We start from the raw sequence: 19,198 nt of genomic DNA on the forward strand, positions 1-19,198 counted from the left end.
ACGAAACAATTACAAAAATAAAAGTGCTTCTTCAGGCAGGAAGTGAAGAAACAGTTACAAAAATAAAAGTGCTTCTTCAGTCAGGAAGTGAAGAAATAATTACAAAAATTAAAGTGCTTCTTCAATCAGGAAGTGAAGAAACAATTACAAAAATAAAAATGCTTTTTCAGTCAGGAAGTGAAGAAACAATTACAAAAATAAAAGTGCTTCTTCAGTCAGGAAGTGAAGAAATAATTACAAAAATTAAAGTGCTTCTTCAATCAGGAAGTGACGAAACAATTACAAAAATAAAAGTGCTTTTTCAGTCAGGAAGTAAAAAAACAATTACAAAAATAATAGTTTTTTTTCAGTCAGGAAGTGAAGACATGATTAAATAAAAAAATAAAAAAATTCAGCTAGGAAGTGAAGAAACATTTACAAAAATAAAATAGTTTTTTCTCCAGTCACAAAGTAAAGAAATTACAGCAAAAATGAAAAATAATTTCAGTCATCAAGTGAAGAAACAATTACAAAAATAAAAGTGCTTCTTCAGTCAGGAAGTGAAGAAACAATTACAAAAATAAAAGTGCTTCTTCAGTCAGGAAGTGAAGAAACAATTACAAAAATAAAAGTGCTTCTTCAGTCAGGAAGTGAAGAAACAATTACAAAAATAAAAGTGCTTCTTCAGTCAGGAAGTGAAGAAACAATTACAAAAATAAAAGTGCTTCTTCAGTCAGGAAGTGAAGAAACAATTACAAAAATAAAAGTGCTTCTTCAGTCATCAAGTGAAGAAACACTTACAAAAATAAAAGTGCTTCTTCAGACAGGAAGTGAAGAAACAATTACAAAAATTAAAGTGCTTTTTCAGTCAGGAAGTGAAGAAACAATTACAAAAATAAAAGTGCTTCTTCAGTCAGGAAGTGAAGAAACAATTACAAAAATAAAAGCGCTTTTTCAGTCAGGACGCAAAGAAACCATTACAAAAATAATAGTTTTTTTTCAGCCAGGAAGTGAAGATAAGATTTAAAAAATAAAAGCTTTTTTTTTTACCTTCAATTTGAGGGCCTCCAGTTTCTCCTCCCGCAGCCTATTGAGGACTTTCTCCCGGCGAAGCAGCCGCTGCTCGGCGGCGAACTCCGCCAGGGTGTAGGTGCGATGAACGCTGTGTTTTGGCGTCATGCCCAGGGTGCAGCCCCCCCTGCTGGGCACGCTGGTGAAGCCTTGGCATCGAGGGAAGAAGAAGACGGTCACCTGGTCAAAGGTCACGTTGCTGCGCCGCGCTCGCTTGGACTTCTTGAGGATGGAGGTGGCTGTGGACGCAGAAGAGGAAATAACAATCCATCAACTTGCTTCTTACACGCCACCTTTGAAGAGTTTGTTATGGCAGCAAAACCTCCATCTAAAAAGTACATTTACGTGGCACGGACTGTGATTGAAAGTATCCCAGACAACAGAGTATATAAGTCAGGGGTCACCAACGCGGTGCCCGTGAGGACCAGATGAGTCGCCCGCTGGCCTGTTCTAAAAATAGCTCAAATAGCAGCACTTACCAGTTAAAATGTTTTTATTTACTAGCAAGCTGGTCTCGCTCTGCTTGACATTTTTAATTCGAAAAGAGACAAAAATCAGATAAAATTAAAAAAAAATATTTTAAAGACTTGGTCTTCACTTGTTTAAATAAATTCACTTATTATTTTATTTTGCTTCTTATAACTTTCAGAAAGACAATTTTAGAGAAAAAAATACAAGCTTAAAAATGGTTTTAGGATTTTTAAACTTAACATTTCTTTTATTGTAAAGAATAATAAATACATTTTAATTTAGTTCTTCAGTTTAGCTTCTGTTTTTTCGACAAGAATATTTGTAAAATCTTTCTTCAAACTTATGATTAAAATTGTAAAAAATTCTGGCAAATATAGAAAATCTTTAGAATCAAATTTAAATATAATTTCAGTCTTTTAAATTTCTTTAAAAAAAATTTGTTTAGAAAATGAAATAATGATTTGTCTTTGTTAGAAATATAGCTTGGTCCAATGTGTTATATCCATCCATCCATCCATTTTCTACCGCTTATTCCCTTTTGGGGTCGCGGGGGGCGCTGGCGCCTATCTCGGCTACAATCGGGCGGAAGGCGGGGTACACCCTGGACAAGTCGCCACCTCATCGCAGGGCCAACAGACAACATTCACACTCACATTGACACACTAGGGCCAATTTAGTGTTGCCAATCAACCTATCCAATGTGTTATATATTCTAACAAAATCCAGATGTCATCAAAATTCTAAAATTAATATTAATCAGGAAAAATTACTAATGATGATCCATAAAATTTTTTTTTATTTTTTTCGAAAATATTCGAATTAGCTAGTTTTTCTCTTTTTTTTTTCAGTTGAATTTTGAATTTTAAAGAGTCGAAATTGAAGATAAACTGTTTCAAAATTAAATGTTAATTTTTTTCCTGTTTTCTCTTCTTTTAAACCGTTCAATTAAGTGTTTTTTCATCATTTATCCTCTACAAAAAAACTTCCGTAAAAAGGAAAAAAAAAGTACGCCGGATATATATACATTTATTTAATAAAGGTAAATTGAGAACATTGGTTATTTCTGGCATTTTTTTCAAATGTGTATCAAACTGGTAGCTCTTGGCATTAATCAGTACCCAAGTTTCAAAAAAGTTGCTGAGCCCTGCTATAAGTGCCTTGGTGTGCAAGGTGCACTGCGCTAAATGGCCACAAGAGGGCGACATTCCCCACTCATGAAGCCTTAGCGTGCAACAAAGGAGAAGATCTCCTCTGATTCAATCAATCAATGATCGATGTAATAATTGATCTGCTCCTTCAGCAAACATCACAGGGCCACACTCGGACGTCGACATAACGAGCTGAAACTTGACTCAAACGACGAGTGCAAACGCTGAGAAGGAACACACGTTTCTCACAAACAGACAAGAGGTCAAAGGTCTTTTTGTGTGAGAAGAATGCAGAGTCGCCATCAAAGTGGAAGCACATGTCCGCTGCAACAAGACATTCCACTTCTTCTCAACACTGCACAACACTAGCAGCACAACACTAGTTCTTCAACACTGCACAACACTAGCAGCACAACACTAGTTCTTCAACACTGCACAACACTACCAGCACAACACTAGTTCTTCAACACTGCACAACACTACCAGCACAACATTAGTTACTCAACACTGCACAACACTACCAACACAACACTTGTTCCCCAACACTGCACAACACTACCAGCACAACACTCGTTCCCCAACACTGCTTCTCCCTTTTGGAAACACATGATCACAGATCACATGTGCACACCATTATCTACTTTCATATGTACACAACATTATCTAATTTTCATATGTACACAACATAACTTACTTTCACATGTACACGACATTAGCTACTTTCATATGTACACAACATTATTTACTTTCACACGTACACATTATCTACTTTGATATGTACACATTATTTACTTTCACACGTACACAACATTATCTACTTTCATACGTTACACAACATTATCTACTTTCATATGTACACAACATTATCTACTTTCACATGTACACATTTACTTTCATATGTACACAACATTATCTACTTTCATATGTACACAACATTATCTACTTTCATATGTACACAACATTATTTACTTTCACATGTACACAACATTATTTACTTTCATATGTACACAACATTATCTACTTTCACTCGTTACACAACATTATCTACTTTCATTCGTACACAACATTATTTACTTGCACACGTACACAACATTATTTACTTTCATATGTACACATTATCTACTTTCATGTGTACACAACATTATCTACTTTCATATGTACACAACACTATCTACTTTAAAATGTCCACATTATTTACTTTCACATGTACACAACATTATCTAGTTTCATATGTACACAACATGATTTACTTTCACACGTACACAACATTATCTAGTTTCATATGTACACAACATGATTTACTTTATGTACACTTCTACTTTCATTGTGCACAACAATATTTACTTTAAAATGTACACAACATGATTTACTTTCATATTTACACAACATTATTTACTTTCATATTTACACAACATTATCTACTTTCATATGTACACAACATTATTTACCTTGATACGTACAAAACATCTACTTTCATATGTACACAACATTATCTACTTTAATATGTACACATTATCTACTTTCATATGTGCACAACATTATTATTTTTATACGTACACATTATTTACTTTCATATGTGCACATTTACTTTAAATGTACACAACATTAACTACATTCACACGTACACAACATTATCTACTTTCATATGAACACAACATTATCTACTTTCATATGTACACAACATTATTTACTTTCATATGTACACAACATTATTTACTTTCATATGTACACAACATTATTTACTTTCATATGTACACAAAATTATTTACTTTCATATGTACACAATATTTACTTTCACATGTGCACAACATATCCATTCATATGCGCACATTTACTTTCATATGTACACAACATTATCTACTTTCATACGTACACAACATTACTTACTTTCACACGTACACAACATTATCTACTTTCACATGTACACAACGTGATTTACTTTCACATGTTCACGACATTAGCTACATTCATATGTACACAACATTATCTACTTTAATATGTGCGCATTATCTACTTATTATGTACACAACATAATCTACTTTAATATGTACACAACATTATTTACTTTTATATGTACACAACATTATCTACTTTCATATGAATACAACATTATCTACTTTCATATGTACACAACATTATTTACTTTCATATGTACACAACATTATTTACTTTCATATGTACACAATATTTACTTTCACATGTGCACAACATATCCATTCATATGCGCACATTTACTTTCATATGTACACATTATCTACTTTCATATGTACACAACATTACTTACTTTCACATGTACACGTGATTTACTTTCACATGTTCACGACATTAGCTACATTCATATGTACACAACATTATCTACTTTAATATGTGCACATTATCTACTTATTATGTACACAACATAATCTACTTTAATATGTACACAACATTACCTACTTTCATATGTACACAACATTATTTACTTACAAATGTGCACATTTACATTTATATGTACACAACATTATTCACTTTCTTATGCACATGATTTACTTTCCTATGTACACTTCAATCAATCAATGTTTATTTATATAGCCCTAAATCACAAGTGTCTCAAAGGCCTGCACAAACCACAACAACATCCTCGGTACAGAGCCCCACATACTTTCATTGTGCACAACATTGTTTACTTTCAAATGTGCACAACATTTACTTTCACATGTACGTACACAACACTGCAATGAGGTGGTGACTTGTCCAGGGTGTACGCCGCCTTCCGCCCTGAGATAGGCACCAGCGACCCCAAAAGGGAATAAGCGGTAGGAAATGGATGGCTTTACACATCATGTGCACAACATTATTGTTGGTTGGTTGTGTGCTGGGAAACAACAACGCGACTGCTCAAAAAAACAACAACATTTGAGCTTGTTGTAAAAAAGTCAGGGCGCTCTGCTTTCATTTTCAAACTGGAGGAGGCTGATTTCAATCATTTGAAATCGCATAAAGGGAAGAAGTTTAAGAGCTATTCAGTAGGATTTAAGGTCCAAGCTATTGAATATGCTAAAAAGAACAGCAAGCAGCTATGTTTTATTAATATACCGTAGCTGCGTGTGTCAAATATGAGTCATTAAATGAATCCCGCCTCCTGGTGATCCTTCTTGCGACTACTAGAAGTGACAACAAGCAGCAAGAGTGAGCAGCGTGTGTTTATTTTTTCCTCTCGCTTGCACTTTTAACATGGAGGATTACATATCTAAAATAAAACAGTTTTCTAAAATGGACTTCCAATCAAAGCAGGAGGTAATAAAAGAAGATCAGAAGGAGCTGCGCATGGACTTCATTTATAAGTAAAAGGTAAGACCATAACGTTTTTTTTTATTAAATGTGGTTTTCATGATGGTATCCTTACATCACACTCAAATTTATAAGCGGAGGCCTAATTTTACCGCATTCCTTTGGTAAGCGCCGGAGTGAGAAGAGGTTTTAAATTCATTAGTGCCCCGGCGGCAATTCAAGGAAATACGGTATGTATTTCTTACCAAAAATTGCGGACTACAAGCTGTTCATAGCGTTTCTACTCGTATGGATCCTTCATGCATCACTATAAGTTTTACAATGCAACTAAAACAATTCATACTTACTAAGCACTCAGAAGAGTATAACATACATTTTGGAGAAAAAAAAGTGTGTAAATAAGAATTAGCATGTCACTAAACATGGAAGTACACGTTTGTGTACTTATGGACTAAAGTACATCATATCAATTGATGATTCTTAGTTTTTATTCTAATTACCCTATTTCCTTGAATTGCCGCCGGGGCGTTAAAAGCAAGCATGTGCAAATTATTTTAATACCTCTTCTCACTCCGGCGCTTACCAAAGGCATGCGGTAAATTTAGGCCTGCGCTTATAAATTTGAGTGTGATGTAAGGATACCATCATGAAAAGCACATTTAATAAAAAAAACATTATTATGGTCTTACCTTTACTTATAAATGAAGTCCATGCGCAGCTCCTTCTGATCAAAAGCATCGATAACTTGTTTAAAGTAGTCTTCAGTTTTAAAAGTCTCTCTGTCTCGATGGAGATCTTCCTTTATTACCTCCTGCTTCGATTGAAAGTCCAGTTTAGAAAACAGTTTCATTTTAGATATGTAATCCTCCATGTTAAAAGTGCAAGCGAGAGGAAAAAATAAACGATCGCTGCTTGTTGTCACTTCTTCTGCAGCCGAGTTGTCGCAAGAAGGATCACTAGCGCCCTCTACCATCAGGAGGCGGGAGTCATTTAATGACTCATATTTGACACACGCAGCTACGGTATATTAATAAAACATAACTGCTTACTGTTCTTTTTAGCATATTCAATAGCTTGGACCTTAAATCCTACTGAATAGCTTTTAATCTTCTTCCGTTTATGCGATTTCAAATGATTAAAATCAGCCTCCTCCATTTTGAAAATGATGACAGGGGAAGTGTCACTCGTGACGTGACGAGTTTGACCCTGTGGAAATTCTAGACATGCGCTAATAAAAACAATATTTTGCAAAACGAGTTTGACCCGGCGTTAATCCTGAGCCGGCGGTAATGCTAAGCATGTGCTAATTATTTTGCGAAACGAGTAATTCTAGGCAGGCGCATACTATATACCCGGCGGCAATTCAAGGAAATACGGTAGTACTCTGCCTTCCGCCTGAATGCAGAGATAGGCTCCAGCAACCCCAAAAGGGACAAGCAGTATAAAATGGACGCATGGATGCATAGGGTCCAATAAGCCCGAATGACAAAGAGAAATAAAAAAAGCAAGTAAACAAACAGCTTTGGCCTTAAAATGTTACAATGATAAAAATATTTAAATATCACATATTACAACTCATATATAACTACAGCATGTATATAAAACATTTATGGATGTTTTTCAGAGAACTTTCTAGGCGGAGTAGAGCGACAACCATCAGCTCCATTCTTAGCTGACTTTTGCTAGCATTTATTTACGAGTTAGAATGCATAATGTGTTCTTGTCTTACATAGGGCTTGTGAATGAGGGACAGCATTCCGTAGCTTTATTTTGAAAAAAAACAACAACAAAGAAACATTTCCCCCTGCAGCATTGAACTTACCCGTGAAGTGTGCGGTCGCCGGCGAGCCGGGGTTGCTGGGCGTGGAATCCAGAGTGTCGGAGTAGCAGCTCTCGCCCTCAGAGTCCCAGGCGGAGCAGGCCGAGGAGAGGGAGGAGGGCGAGGGCGAGGAGTAGCACGGGTCCTCGTCCACCTCCTCAAACTTCCTCTTGAGAAGCCCGCTCATGGCGCTCATGGCGATCTGCACACGACACAACAGCAGCTTCATTAGTGCCTCGCTTACCACGCCTTAGGACAAATATTTTGACTCGAGGGGGAGGGGCCAAGGTGAGAGAAAAAACGTGTCTGGGGGGACCAATGTGTATACATTATATATACACTTATAACTGTAAATTCTGACTATGAACAATAAAACACTGAATATTAACAAAATATGAACATCGCTCCTCTTCTACGTGGGATTTACAATATTAACTATGAACAATAAAACACTGAATACTAACAACATATGAACATCACTATTTTACGTGGGATTTACAATATTAATAGCTATGAACAATAAAACACTGAATATTAACAACATTTGATTATTGCTCCTCTTCTTTTACATAGGATTGACAATATTACCTATGAACAATAAAACACTGAATATTAACAACATATGAACATCACTCTTTTACGTGGGATTTACAATATTTCCTATGAACAATAAAACACTGAATATTAACAAAATATGAACATTGCTCCTCTTTTACGTGGGATTTACACTATTTCCTATGAACAATAAAACACTGAATATTAACAAAATATCAACATTGCTCCTCTTTTACGTGGGATTTACAATATTAACTATGAACAATAAAACACTGTATATTAACAACATATGAACATCACTATTTTACGTGGGATTTACAATATTAATAGCTATGAACAATAAAACACTGAATATTAACATTTGATTATCGCTCCTCTTCTTTTACATAGGATTGACAATAGTACCTATGAACAATAAAACACTGAATATTAACAACATATGAACATTACTCTTTTACGTGGGATTTACAATATTACCTATGAACAATAAAACACTGAATATTAACAACATATGAACATTACTCTTTTACGTGGGATTTACAATATTACCTATGAACAATAAAACACTGAATATTAACAACATATGAACATCACTCCTTTTCTACGTGGGATTTACAATATTAACTATGAACAATAAAACACTGAATATTAACAACATATGAACATTACTCTTTTACGTGGGATTTACAATATTACCTATGAACAATAAAACACTGAATATTAACATATGAACATCACTCTTTTACGTGGGATTTACAATATTACCTATGAACAATAAAACACTGAATATTAACATATGAACATCACTCTTTTACGTGGGATTTACAGTATTACCTATGAACAATAAAACACTGAATACTAACAAAATACGAACATCGCTCCTCTTCTACGTGGGATTTACAATATTAACTATGAACAATAAAACACTGAATATTAACAACATATGAACATCACTCTTTTAAGTGGGCTTTACAATATTACCTATGAAAAATAAAACACTGAATATTAACAACATATGAACATCTCTCCTCTTTTACGTGGGATTTACAATATTAACTATGAACAATAAAACACTGAATACTAACAAAATACGAATATCGCTCCTCTTCTACGTGGGATTTACAATATTAACTATGAACAATAAAACACTGAATATTAACAACATATGAACATCACTCCTCTTCTATGTGGGATTTACAATATTAACTATGAACAATAAAACACTGAACATTAACAACATATGAACATCACTCTTTTACGTGGGATTTACAATATTACCTATGAACAATAAAACACTGATTAACAACATATGAACATCACTCCTTTTCTACGTGGGATTTACAATATTAACTATGAACAATAAAACACTGAATACTAACAAAATACGAACATCGCTCCTCTTCTACGTGGGATTTACAATATTAACTATGAACAATAAAACACTGAATATTAACAACATATGAACATCACTCATCTTCTATGTGGGATTTACAATATTAACTATGAACAATAAAACACTGAATATTAACAACATATGAACATCACTCCTTTTCTACGTGGGATTTACAATATTAACTATGAACAATAAAACACTGAATATTAACAACATATGAACATCACTCGTTTACGTGGGATTTACAATATTACCTATGAACAATAAAACACTGAATATTAACAACATATGAACATCACTCCTTTTCTACGTGGGATTTACAATATTAACTATGAACAATAAAACACTGAATATTAACATATGAACATCACTCCTCTTCTACGTGGGATTTACAATATTAACTATGAACAATAAAACACTGAATATTAACAACATATGAACATCACTCCTCTTCTTTAACTTGGGATTTACAATATTACCTATGAACAATAAAACACTGTATATTAACAACATATGAACATCACTCTTTTACCTGGGATTTACAATATTAACTATGAACAATAAAACACTGAATATTAACAACATATGAACATCGCTCCTCTTCTACGTGGGATTTACAATATTAACTATGAACAATAAAACACTGTATATTAACAACATATGAACATCGCTCTTCTTTTACGTGGAATTTACGATATTAACTGTGAACAATAAAACACTGAATATTAAGAAAATAGCTCCTCTTTTACGTGGGATTTACAATATTAACTATGAACAATAAAACACTGAATATTAACATTAGAACATCACTCCTCTTCTACGTGGGATTTACAATATTAACTATGAACAATAAAACACTGAATATTAACATATGAACATCACTCCTCTTCTACGTGGGATTTACAATATTAACTATGAACAATAAAACACTGAATATTAACAACATATGAACATCACACTTTTACGTGGGATTTACAATATTAACTATGAACAATAAAACACTGAATATTAACAACATATGAACATCGCTCCTCTTTTACATGAGATTCACAATATTAACTATGAACAATAAAACACTGAATACTAACAAAATACGAACATCGCTCCTCTTCTATGTGGGATTTACAATATTAAATATGAACAATAAAACACTGAATATTAACATATGAACATCGATGCTCTTCTACTTGGGATTTACAATATTACCTATGAACAATAAAACACTGAATATTAACATATAAACATCACTCTTACGTGAGATTTACATTACCTATTAACAATGAAACACTGAATATTAACAACATATGAACATTACTCTTTTACGTGGGATTTACAATATTACCTATGAACAATAAAACACTGAATATTAACATATGAACATCACTCTTTTACGTGGGATTTACAGTATTACCTATGAACAATAAAACACTGAATATTAACAAAATACGAACAACGCTCCAATTCTACGTGGGATTTACAATATTAACTATGAACAATACAACACTGTATATTAACAACATATGAACATCACTCTTTTACGTGAGATTTACATTACCTATTAACAATAAAACACTGAATATTAACAACATATGAACATTACTCTTTTACGTGGGATTTACAATATTAACTATGAACAATAAAACACTGAATATTAACAACATATGAGCATCGCTCCTCTTTTACGTGAGATTCACAATATTAACTATCAACAATAAAACACTGAATACTAACAAAATACGAACATCGCTCCTCTTCTACGTGGGATTTACAATATTAAATATGAACAATAAAACACTGTATATTAACATATGAACATCACTCTTTTACGTGGGATTTACAATATTAACTATGAACAATAAAACACTGAATACTAACAAAATACGAACAGCGCTCCTCTTCTACGTGGGATTTACAATATTAACTATGAACAATAAAACACTGAATATTAACATATGAACATCACTCCTCTTCTACGTGGGATTTACAATATTAACTATGAACAATAAAACACTGAATATTAACATATGAACATCACTCTTTTACGTGGGATTTACAATATTAACTATGAACAATAAAACACTGAATACTAACAAAATACGAACAGCGCTCCTCTTCTACGTGGGATTTACAATATTAACTATGAACAATAAAACACTGAATATTAACATATGAACATCACTCCTCTTCTACGTGGGATTTACAATATTAACTATGAACAATAAAACACTGAATACTAACAAAATACGAACATCGCTCCTCTTCTACGTGGGATTTACAATATTGAATATGAACAATAAAACACTGAATATTAACATATGAACATCACTGCTCTTCTACGTGGGATTTACAATATTAACTATGAACAATAAAACACTATATATTAACAACATATGAACATCACTGCTCTTCTACGTGGGATTTACAATATTAACTATGAACAATAAAACACAGAATATTAACAACATATGAGCATCGCTCCTCTTCTACGTGGGATTTACAATATTAACTATGAACAATAAAACACTGAATATTAACAACATATGAACATCACTCTTCTTTTACGTGGCATTTACAATATTAACTATGAATAATAAAACACTGAATATTAACACCAGATGAACATCGCTCCTCTTTTTTGTGGGATTTACAATATTAATCTACTAACGATAAAACACTGAATATTAACAACATATGAACATCGCTCCTCTTCTACGTGGGATTTACAATATTAATTATGAACAATAAAACACTGAATATTAACACCAGATGAACATCGCTCCTCTTTTTTGTGGGATTTACAATATTAATCTACTAACGATAAAACACTGAATATTAACAACATATGAACATCGCTCTTCTTCTACGTGGGATTTACAATATTAACTCTGAACAATAAAACACTGAATATTAAGATCATAGCTCCTCTTTTACGTGGGATTTACAATATTAACTGTGAACAATAAAACACTGAATATTAACAACATATGAACATCGCTCCTCTTTTACCTGAGATTTACAATATTAACTATGAACAATAAAACACTGAATATTAACTAAAGAAAATCGCTCCTCTTCTACGTGGGATTTACAATATTAACTATGAACAAAAAAATACTGAATATTAACAACATACAAACATAGCTCCTCTTTTACGTGGGATTGACAATATTAACTATGAATAAAAAAATACTGAATATTAACAACATACAAACATAGCTCCTCTTTTACATGGGATTGACAATATTAACTATGAACAGAAAGACTGAATATTAACAACTCTTTTACTTGTCGGACCAGCCCCCCGATAGTTGTGTATCTTTTACAATCAAGCAAAACACAACAAAAATGTAACAAACAGCAAAATATGACTGCAAAGTGTAATAAACACCTGCCATATGATATATTATCATGTCAAAATCTGCTTCCTTATCTGTTCCCGACACATGCTTTTGGGAATGGCTGATATGAAAACAAACCCCGCCCACTCTGCTTTGTTCCTGGTCTGAGCTGCTGTGACGTAGATGACCATAATAACCCCAATAACACCCAAAAGCGAAGATTTCGACCCATGAAATACTTTCTATAATTCATGACTTACGGTCATTTAAAAACAGCGCTGCACATCATAATGTTGGCGAGAGTTTTGATGTTAAAGGTCTAAAATAATGATGTAGAACGGGCCCGTGGGCCGTATTTTGCCCAGGGTCTGCCTTAGGAGGTAGAAAGACCACCACCAGGTTGCACACCAGGCATCCGCCAAACTATTTCTACAAAACAATCAAGCCTTGCTCAAAACAAGAAATCATTCCTTACAGCAGGGATGTCCAAAGTGTGGGCGGGGGCCATTTGTGGCCCGAAGCTAATTGTTTACCGGCCCGCCACACATTCTGGAAATGCTATTGTAAAAGTAAAAAAGAACATTAAAAATATTGGAATAAGGTGAAATCTATTGAGAAAAAGTTGCAATGTTGACACAAAGCTGCCATGTCGGCTGTTTTTTTTCCTTCTGTCTTTATTTTACCTTGTAAAAAACATCTTTACCATGAATTGATTAACGTGGACCCCAACTTAAATATGTTGAAAAACTTATTCGGGTGTTTATATTGTACTGTGCAATCTACTAATTACAAGTTTCAATCAATCATTTATTTTTTAGCCATTGCTCAAAATAAAAACAAAAACTACAAAAAATATCTTATAATTAATTATTTTCAAAGCTCCAATTAGTTCAAAAATTTCACTTTAACATGTTTTATGTGGTAAATATTGCATATATATTGTGCAGTTGACATATAAAAACAAAGTTTTCTATGACCAAAGATCATAAAACAAACAAAATAGTTAAAACGTGAAATCGACAGATATGTCTGAAGTTGATCTCGTAGCTTAAGTGTTGAAAGTTAAAAAAAAAAAAAAATTGAGTGGGGCACCTTTTGGATCCCAAATATATTTAGTGGTATTTTATTTATCTTTTCACTGTGATTACTCCAAAATAATAAATAATTAAAATCAATGGTGTCCTGCATTATTTATCTTTTAGGGCTCTAATTACTAAATACTACATATGGCGACTTGTCCAGGGTGTACCCCGCCTTCCGCACGATTGTAGCTGAGATAGGCGCCAGCGCCCCCGCGACCCCAAAAGGGAATAAGCGGTAGAAAATGGATGGATGGATGCATATTTCAGTTTTACTATTAAAGAAACAAAGATGTTTTTGACAGAAATGACTTAATTTTTTTTCAAGTTGATATAGAGATTTACTGTAAGTGTTAAATAAAAAATAATAATACAAATTTGACTTATTTTTAATATTTTATCAACTGAGACACTTTATGGTCCCCGCGATCCCTAAAGGTAGAAAAGTTATTTTTTTAAATCCATATATTTTGTTATGGTTTGAAAATGAAAAATATCAAAATGGCCCCTGCATGCTTTAATTTTTCCATGTGCGGCCCTCAGTGGAAAAAGTTTGGACACCCCTGCTTTACAGAAATTATGTTATTAATTGAAAATAGGTAAAAATATATTTCACTGTTTAAAATATTTATTGACTAACTTTAATCTATTTATTGATGATTGCATTCTTTTTTAACTCAGTCAACACAATTAGTCCTTCATTTTCCTCATATCTAACTTTTTTTTTTTATTTATATAAAAGAAAATGTGAGCCTCAACATGGAAAAGTGACTGAATGTAATATTGTATTACGCCACCAGAGGTCGCCAGAGCACAACACAGACAATGTAATGCGTCCCACACGTAACAATGCCAAGGCTGCTGGCAGTAGGGTGACGTCAGTGTGATGCTATTACGTCACGATCTAGGTTCTTTGCACAAAAAAGGACATGTTGCAGCTTGCTGTGCTCTTTTGGATGACTTTGAAGACAACAGAAGAAACATAAGACAACAAACGGAGCAGAAAGGAAAGCCTTTCACACGCGCTAATGCTATTATATTAATGATTGCATGTGAGAGAGAGAGAGAGAGACACCCAGCCTGATGTAATCAATCAGAGCTCATTTGCATAAATCAACAATTAGTGGAGCCTTTGCTCCCAAATCCTATCAAGGTTTTAGAAGTCGTCGTCCAGCGATACGCCAACACTGTCAAACACTCCGCATCGATAAACGCGGTCACGTGACCTTCCCCAGCGAAGATGCATCCTGTGAGGAGAAGTGCAGCATCAGCGATAGAAAACAATCGATCCTTTGAGAGGGAAAAGGCAGGAAAAAGAGCTCCCGAGGAGAGAACGAGTTCAACGTGCACTCCAAAAGACAAAATGTGAGTTGAACAGCAAAGGTTAGAGAATCAAACGCCGTCCTTTTAATGGTAACTGAAGACTAGGGCGGCCATTTTTGTTATTGTTTGCTTTTGTACAAGTTTATCGTGAGCTACTGTGCGAGCAAAACACATCTTTAGTTTTGGTACAGCTGAAAACTGTATCACGATACAAGTGTTTTACATCTGTCAATATCCATCTTTGATATTTCTCTATGGAAAATATATTGGATTTTATTTCAATTAAATATATCAAGGCAAGAATCACATTGAACACTTAACAATAAGCTCTTAAAAATAAGGGACATGTAGGAAATGCTTCATAAAGTGTAAGAAAATTGGGCAAAGTGTGAAAATGTAAACAGAGAAACCTGAGAAAAAAACTAATTTCTGCAGGTTGTGTAACATGAATTTATGCAGTAATTGTTGAAATATTATTAATAAGTCTGTCGATGTCAATAATTATTAAATATTTTTATGACCTATAGAAAATAAGAAGCAGGAGAATAATATTAGAAATGTAACTTCCTGTGATTATAATCCCTCAGCTATCAAGGCAGAAAGGAAATGTCAACACAAGCATGGAAAACACTAAAAAAAATGTCAACAAAATAGTAAAATTCCATTGAACACTTAACAAAAGCTCTTAAAAATAAGGAATATGTAAGAAATGCTTCATAAATTGTAAGAAAATTGAGCAAAGTGTAAAAATGTAAACAGAGTTTGACTATTTTCTGCAGGTTTAGTGGCAGGAAATAACGTCTGTGTAACATTAATTTGTCCTGTTTTTTCCGGTTCAACTATGGAAATGATTTTTTTGTTATGCAGTAATTTTTTAAATATTATTAATAAATCTGTTGATATCAATAATTATTAAATATTTTTAGGACCTATAGAAAATAAGAAGCAGAAGAATAATATTAGAAATGTAACTTCCTGTCATTATAACCCCTCAGCTATCAAGGCAGACAGGAAATGTCAACACAAGCATGGAAAAACCTCAATGTCAACAAAATAGTAAAATCACATTGAACACTTAACAATAAGCTCTTAAAAATAAGGAATATGTAAGAAATGCTTCATAAAGTGTAAGAAAATTGAGCAAAGTGTAAAAATGTAAACAGAGTTTGACTATTTTCTGCAGGTTTAGTGGCAAGAAAAACCGTCTGTGTAACATGAATTTGCCCTGTTTTTTGCTGTTCAACTGTGGAAATAATTTTTTGTTATGCAGTAATTGTTTAATTATTAATAAATCAGTCGATATCAATAATTATTTAAATATTTATGACCTATAGAAAATAAGAAGCAGGAGAATAATATTAGAAATGTAACTTCCTGTGATTATAATCCCTCAGCTATCAAGGCAGAAAGGAAATGTCAACACAAGCATGGAAAACACTAAAAAAAATGTCAACAAAATAGTAAAATTCCATTGAACACTGAACAATAAGCTCTTAAAAATAAGGAAAATATAAGAAATGCTTCATAAATTGTAAGAAAATTGAGCAAAGTGTAAAAATGTAAACAGAGTTTGACTATTTTCTGCAGGTTTAGTGGCAGGAAATAACGTCTGTGTAACATTAATTTGCCCTGTTATTCCTGTTCAACTACGGAAATATTTTTTTGTTATGCAGTAATTGTTTAAATATTATTAATAAATCAGTCGATATCAATAATTATTTAAATATTTATGACCTATAGAAAATAAGAAGCAGGAGAATAATATTTATTAGAAATGTAACTTCCTGTGATTATAATCCCTCAGCTATCAAGGCAGAAAGGAAATGTCAACACAAGCATGGAAAACACTCAATGTCAACAAAATAGTAAAATAACATTGAACACTTAACAATAAGCTCTTAAAAATAAGGAAAATGTAAGAAAGGCTTCATAAATTGTAAGAAAATTGAGCAAAGTGTAAAAATGTAAACAGAGTTTGACTATTTTCTGCAGGTTTAGTGGCAGGAAATAACGGCTGTGTAACATTAATTTTTCCTGTTATTCCTGTTCAACTATGGAAATAATTTTTTGTTATGCAGTAATTGCTTGAATAATATCAATAAATCAGTCTATCAATAATTATTTAAATATTTATGACCTATAGAAAATAATACGCAGGAGAATAATATTTATTAGAAATGTAACTTCCTGTGATTATAATCCCTCAGCTATCAAGGCAGAAAGGAAATGTCAACACAAGCATGGAAAACACTAAAACAATGTCAATAAAATAGTAAAATTCCATTGAACACTTAACAATAAGCTCTTAAAAATAAGGAAAATATAAGAAATGCTTCATAAATTGTAAGAAAATTGAGCAAAGTGTAAAAATGTAAACAGAGTTTGACTATTTTCTGCAGGTTTAGTGGCAGGAAATAACGGCTGTGTAACATTAATTTGCCCTGTTATTCCTGTTCAACTATGGAAATAATTTTTTGTTATGCAGTAATTGTTTAAATATTATTAATAAATCAGTCGATATTAATAATTATTTAAATATTTATGACCTATAGAAAATAAGAAGCAGGAGAATAATATTTATTAGAAATGTAACTTCCTGTGATTATAATCCCTCAGCTATCAAGGCAGAAAGGAAATGTCAACACAAGCATGGAAAACACAAAAAAAATGTCAACAAAATAGTAAAATTCCATTGAACACTTAACAATAAGCTCTTAAAAATAAGGAAAATATAAGAAATGCTTCATAAATTGTAAGAAAATTGAGCAAAGTGTAAAAATGTAAACAGAGAAACCTGAGTTTAACTATTTTCGGCAGGTTTAGTGGCAGGAAATAACGTCTGTGTAACATTAATCTGCCCTGTTATTCCTGTTCAACTATTGAAATTATTTTTTTATTATGCAGTAATTGTTTAAATATTATTAATAAATCAGTCGATATCAATAATTATTGAAATATTTATGACCTATAGAAAATAAGAAGCAGGAGACTAATATTTATTAGAAATGTAACTTCCTGTGATTATAATCCCTCAGCTATCAAGGCAGAAAGGAAATGTCAACACAAGCATGGAAAACACTAAAAAAATGTCAACAAAATAGTAAAATCACATTGAACACTTAACAATAAGCTCTTAAAAATAAGGAAAATGTAAGAAATGCTTCATAAATTGTAAGAAAATTGAGCAAAGTGTAAAAATGTAAACAGAGAAACCTGAGTTTAACTATTTTCTGCAGGTTTAGTGGCAGGAAATAACGGCTGTGTAACATTAATTTGCCCTGTTATTCCTGTTCAACTATGGAAATTATTTTTTTAATTATGCAGTAATTGTTTAAATATTATTAATAAATCAGTCGATATCAATAATTATTTAAATATTTATGACCTATAGAAAATAAGAAGCAGGAGAATAATATTAGAAATGTAACTTCCTGTGATTATAATCCCTCAGCTATCAAGGCAGAAAGGAAATGTCAACACAAGCATGGAAAACACTCAAACAATGTCAACAAAATAGTAAAATCACATTGAACACTTAACAATAAGATCTTAAAAATAAGGAAAATATAAGAAATGCTTCATAAAGTGTAAGAAAATAGTGCAAAGTGTAAAAATGCAAACAGAGAAACCTGAGTTTAACTATTTTCTGCAGGTTTAGTGGCAGGAAATAACGTCTGTGTAACATTAATTTGCCCTGTTATTCCTGTTCAACTATGGAAATAATTTTTTGTTATGCAGTAATTGCTTAAATAATA

General features: G+C 32.7%; 1 protein-coding gene across 3 annotated transcripts in view; it reads right to left on the reverse strand.

Moving 5' to 3' along the window:
• csrnp1b (cysteine-serine-rich nuclear protein 1b) overlaps window positions 1–19,198 on the reverse strand; it is a 50,683-nt gene that overhangs the window by 11,808 nt on the left and 19,677 nt on the right. For all 3 annotated transcript variants that reach the window (XR_009809754.1, XR_009809755.1, XM_061921259.1), the window contains 2 exons: window positions 7,759–7,957; window positions 1,030–1,289 (listed from right to left, as the gene is read on the reverse strand). Coding sequence is in view for 1 of the 3 variants with exons in the window: in XM_061921259.1 (XP_061777243.1) it covers window positions 1,030–1,289; window positions 7,759–7,957 (459 nt within the window). In the remaining 2 variants the exon portion in view is untranslated. The remainder of the gene's footprint in view (window positions 1–1,029; window positions 1,290–7,758; window positions 7,958–19,198) is intronic.

The sequence above is a fragment of the Nerophis ophidion genome, linkage group LG15 (assembly GCF_033978795.1).
Source record: "Nerophis ophidion isolate RoL-2023_Sa linkage group LG15, RoL_Noph_v1.0, whole genome shotgun sequence".
Lineage (NCBI taxonomy): Eukaryota > Metazoa > Chordata > Actinopteri > Syngnathiformes > Syngnathidae > Nerophis > Nerophis ophidion.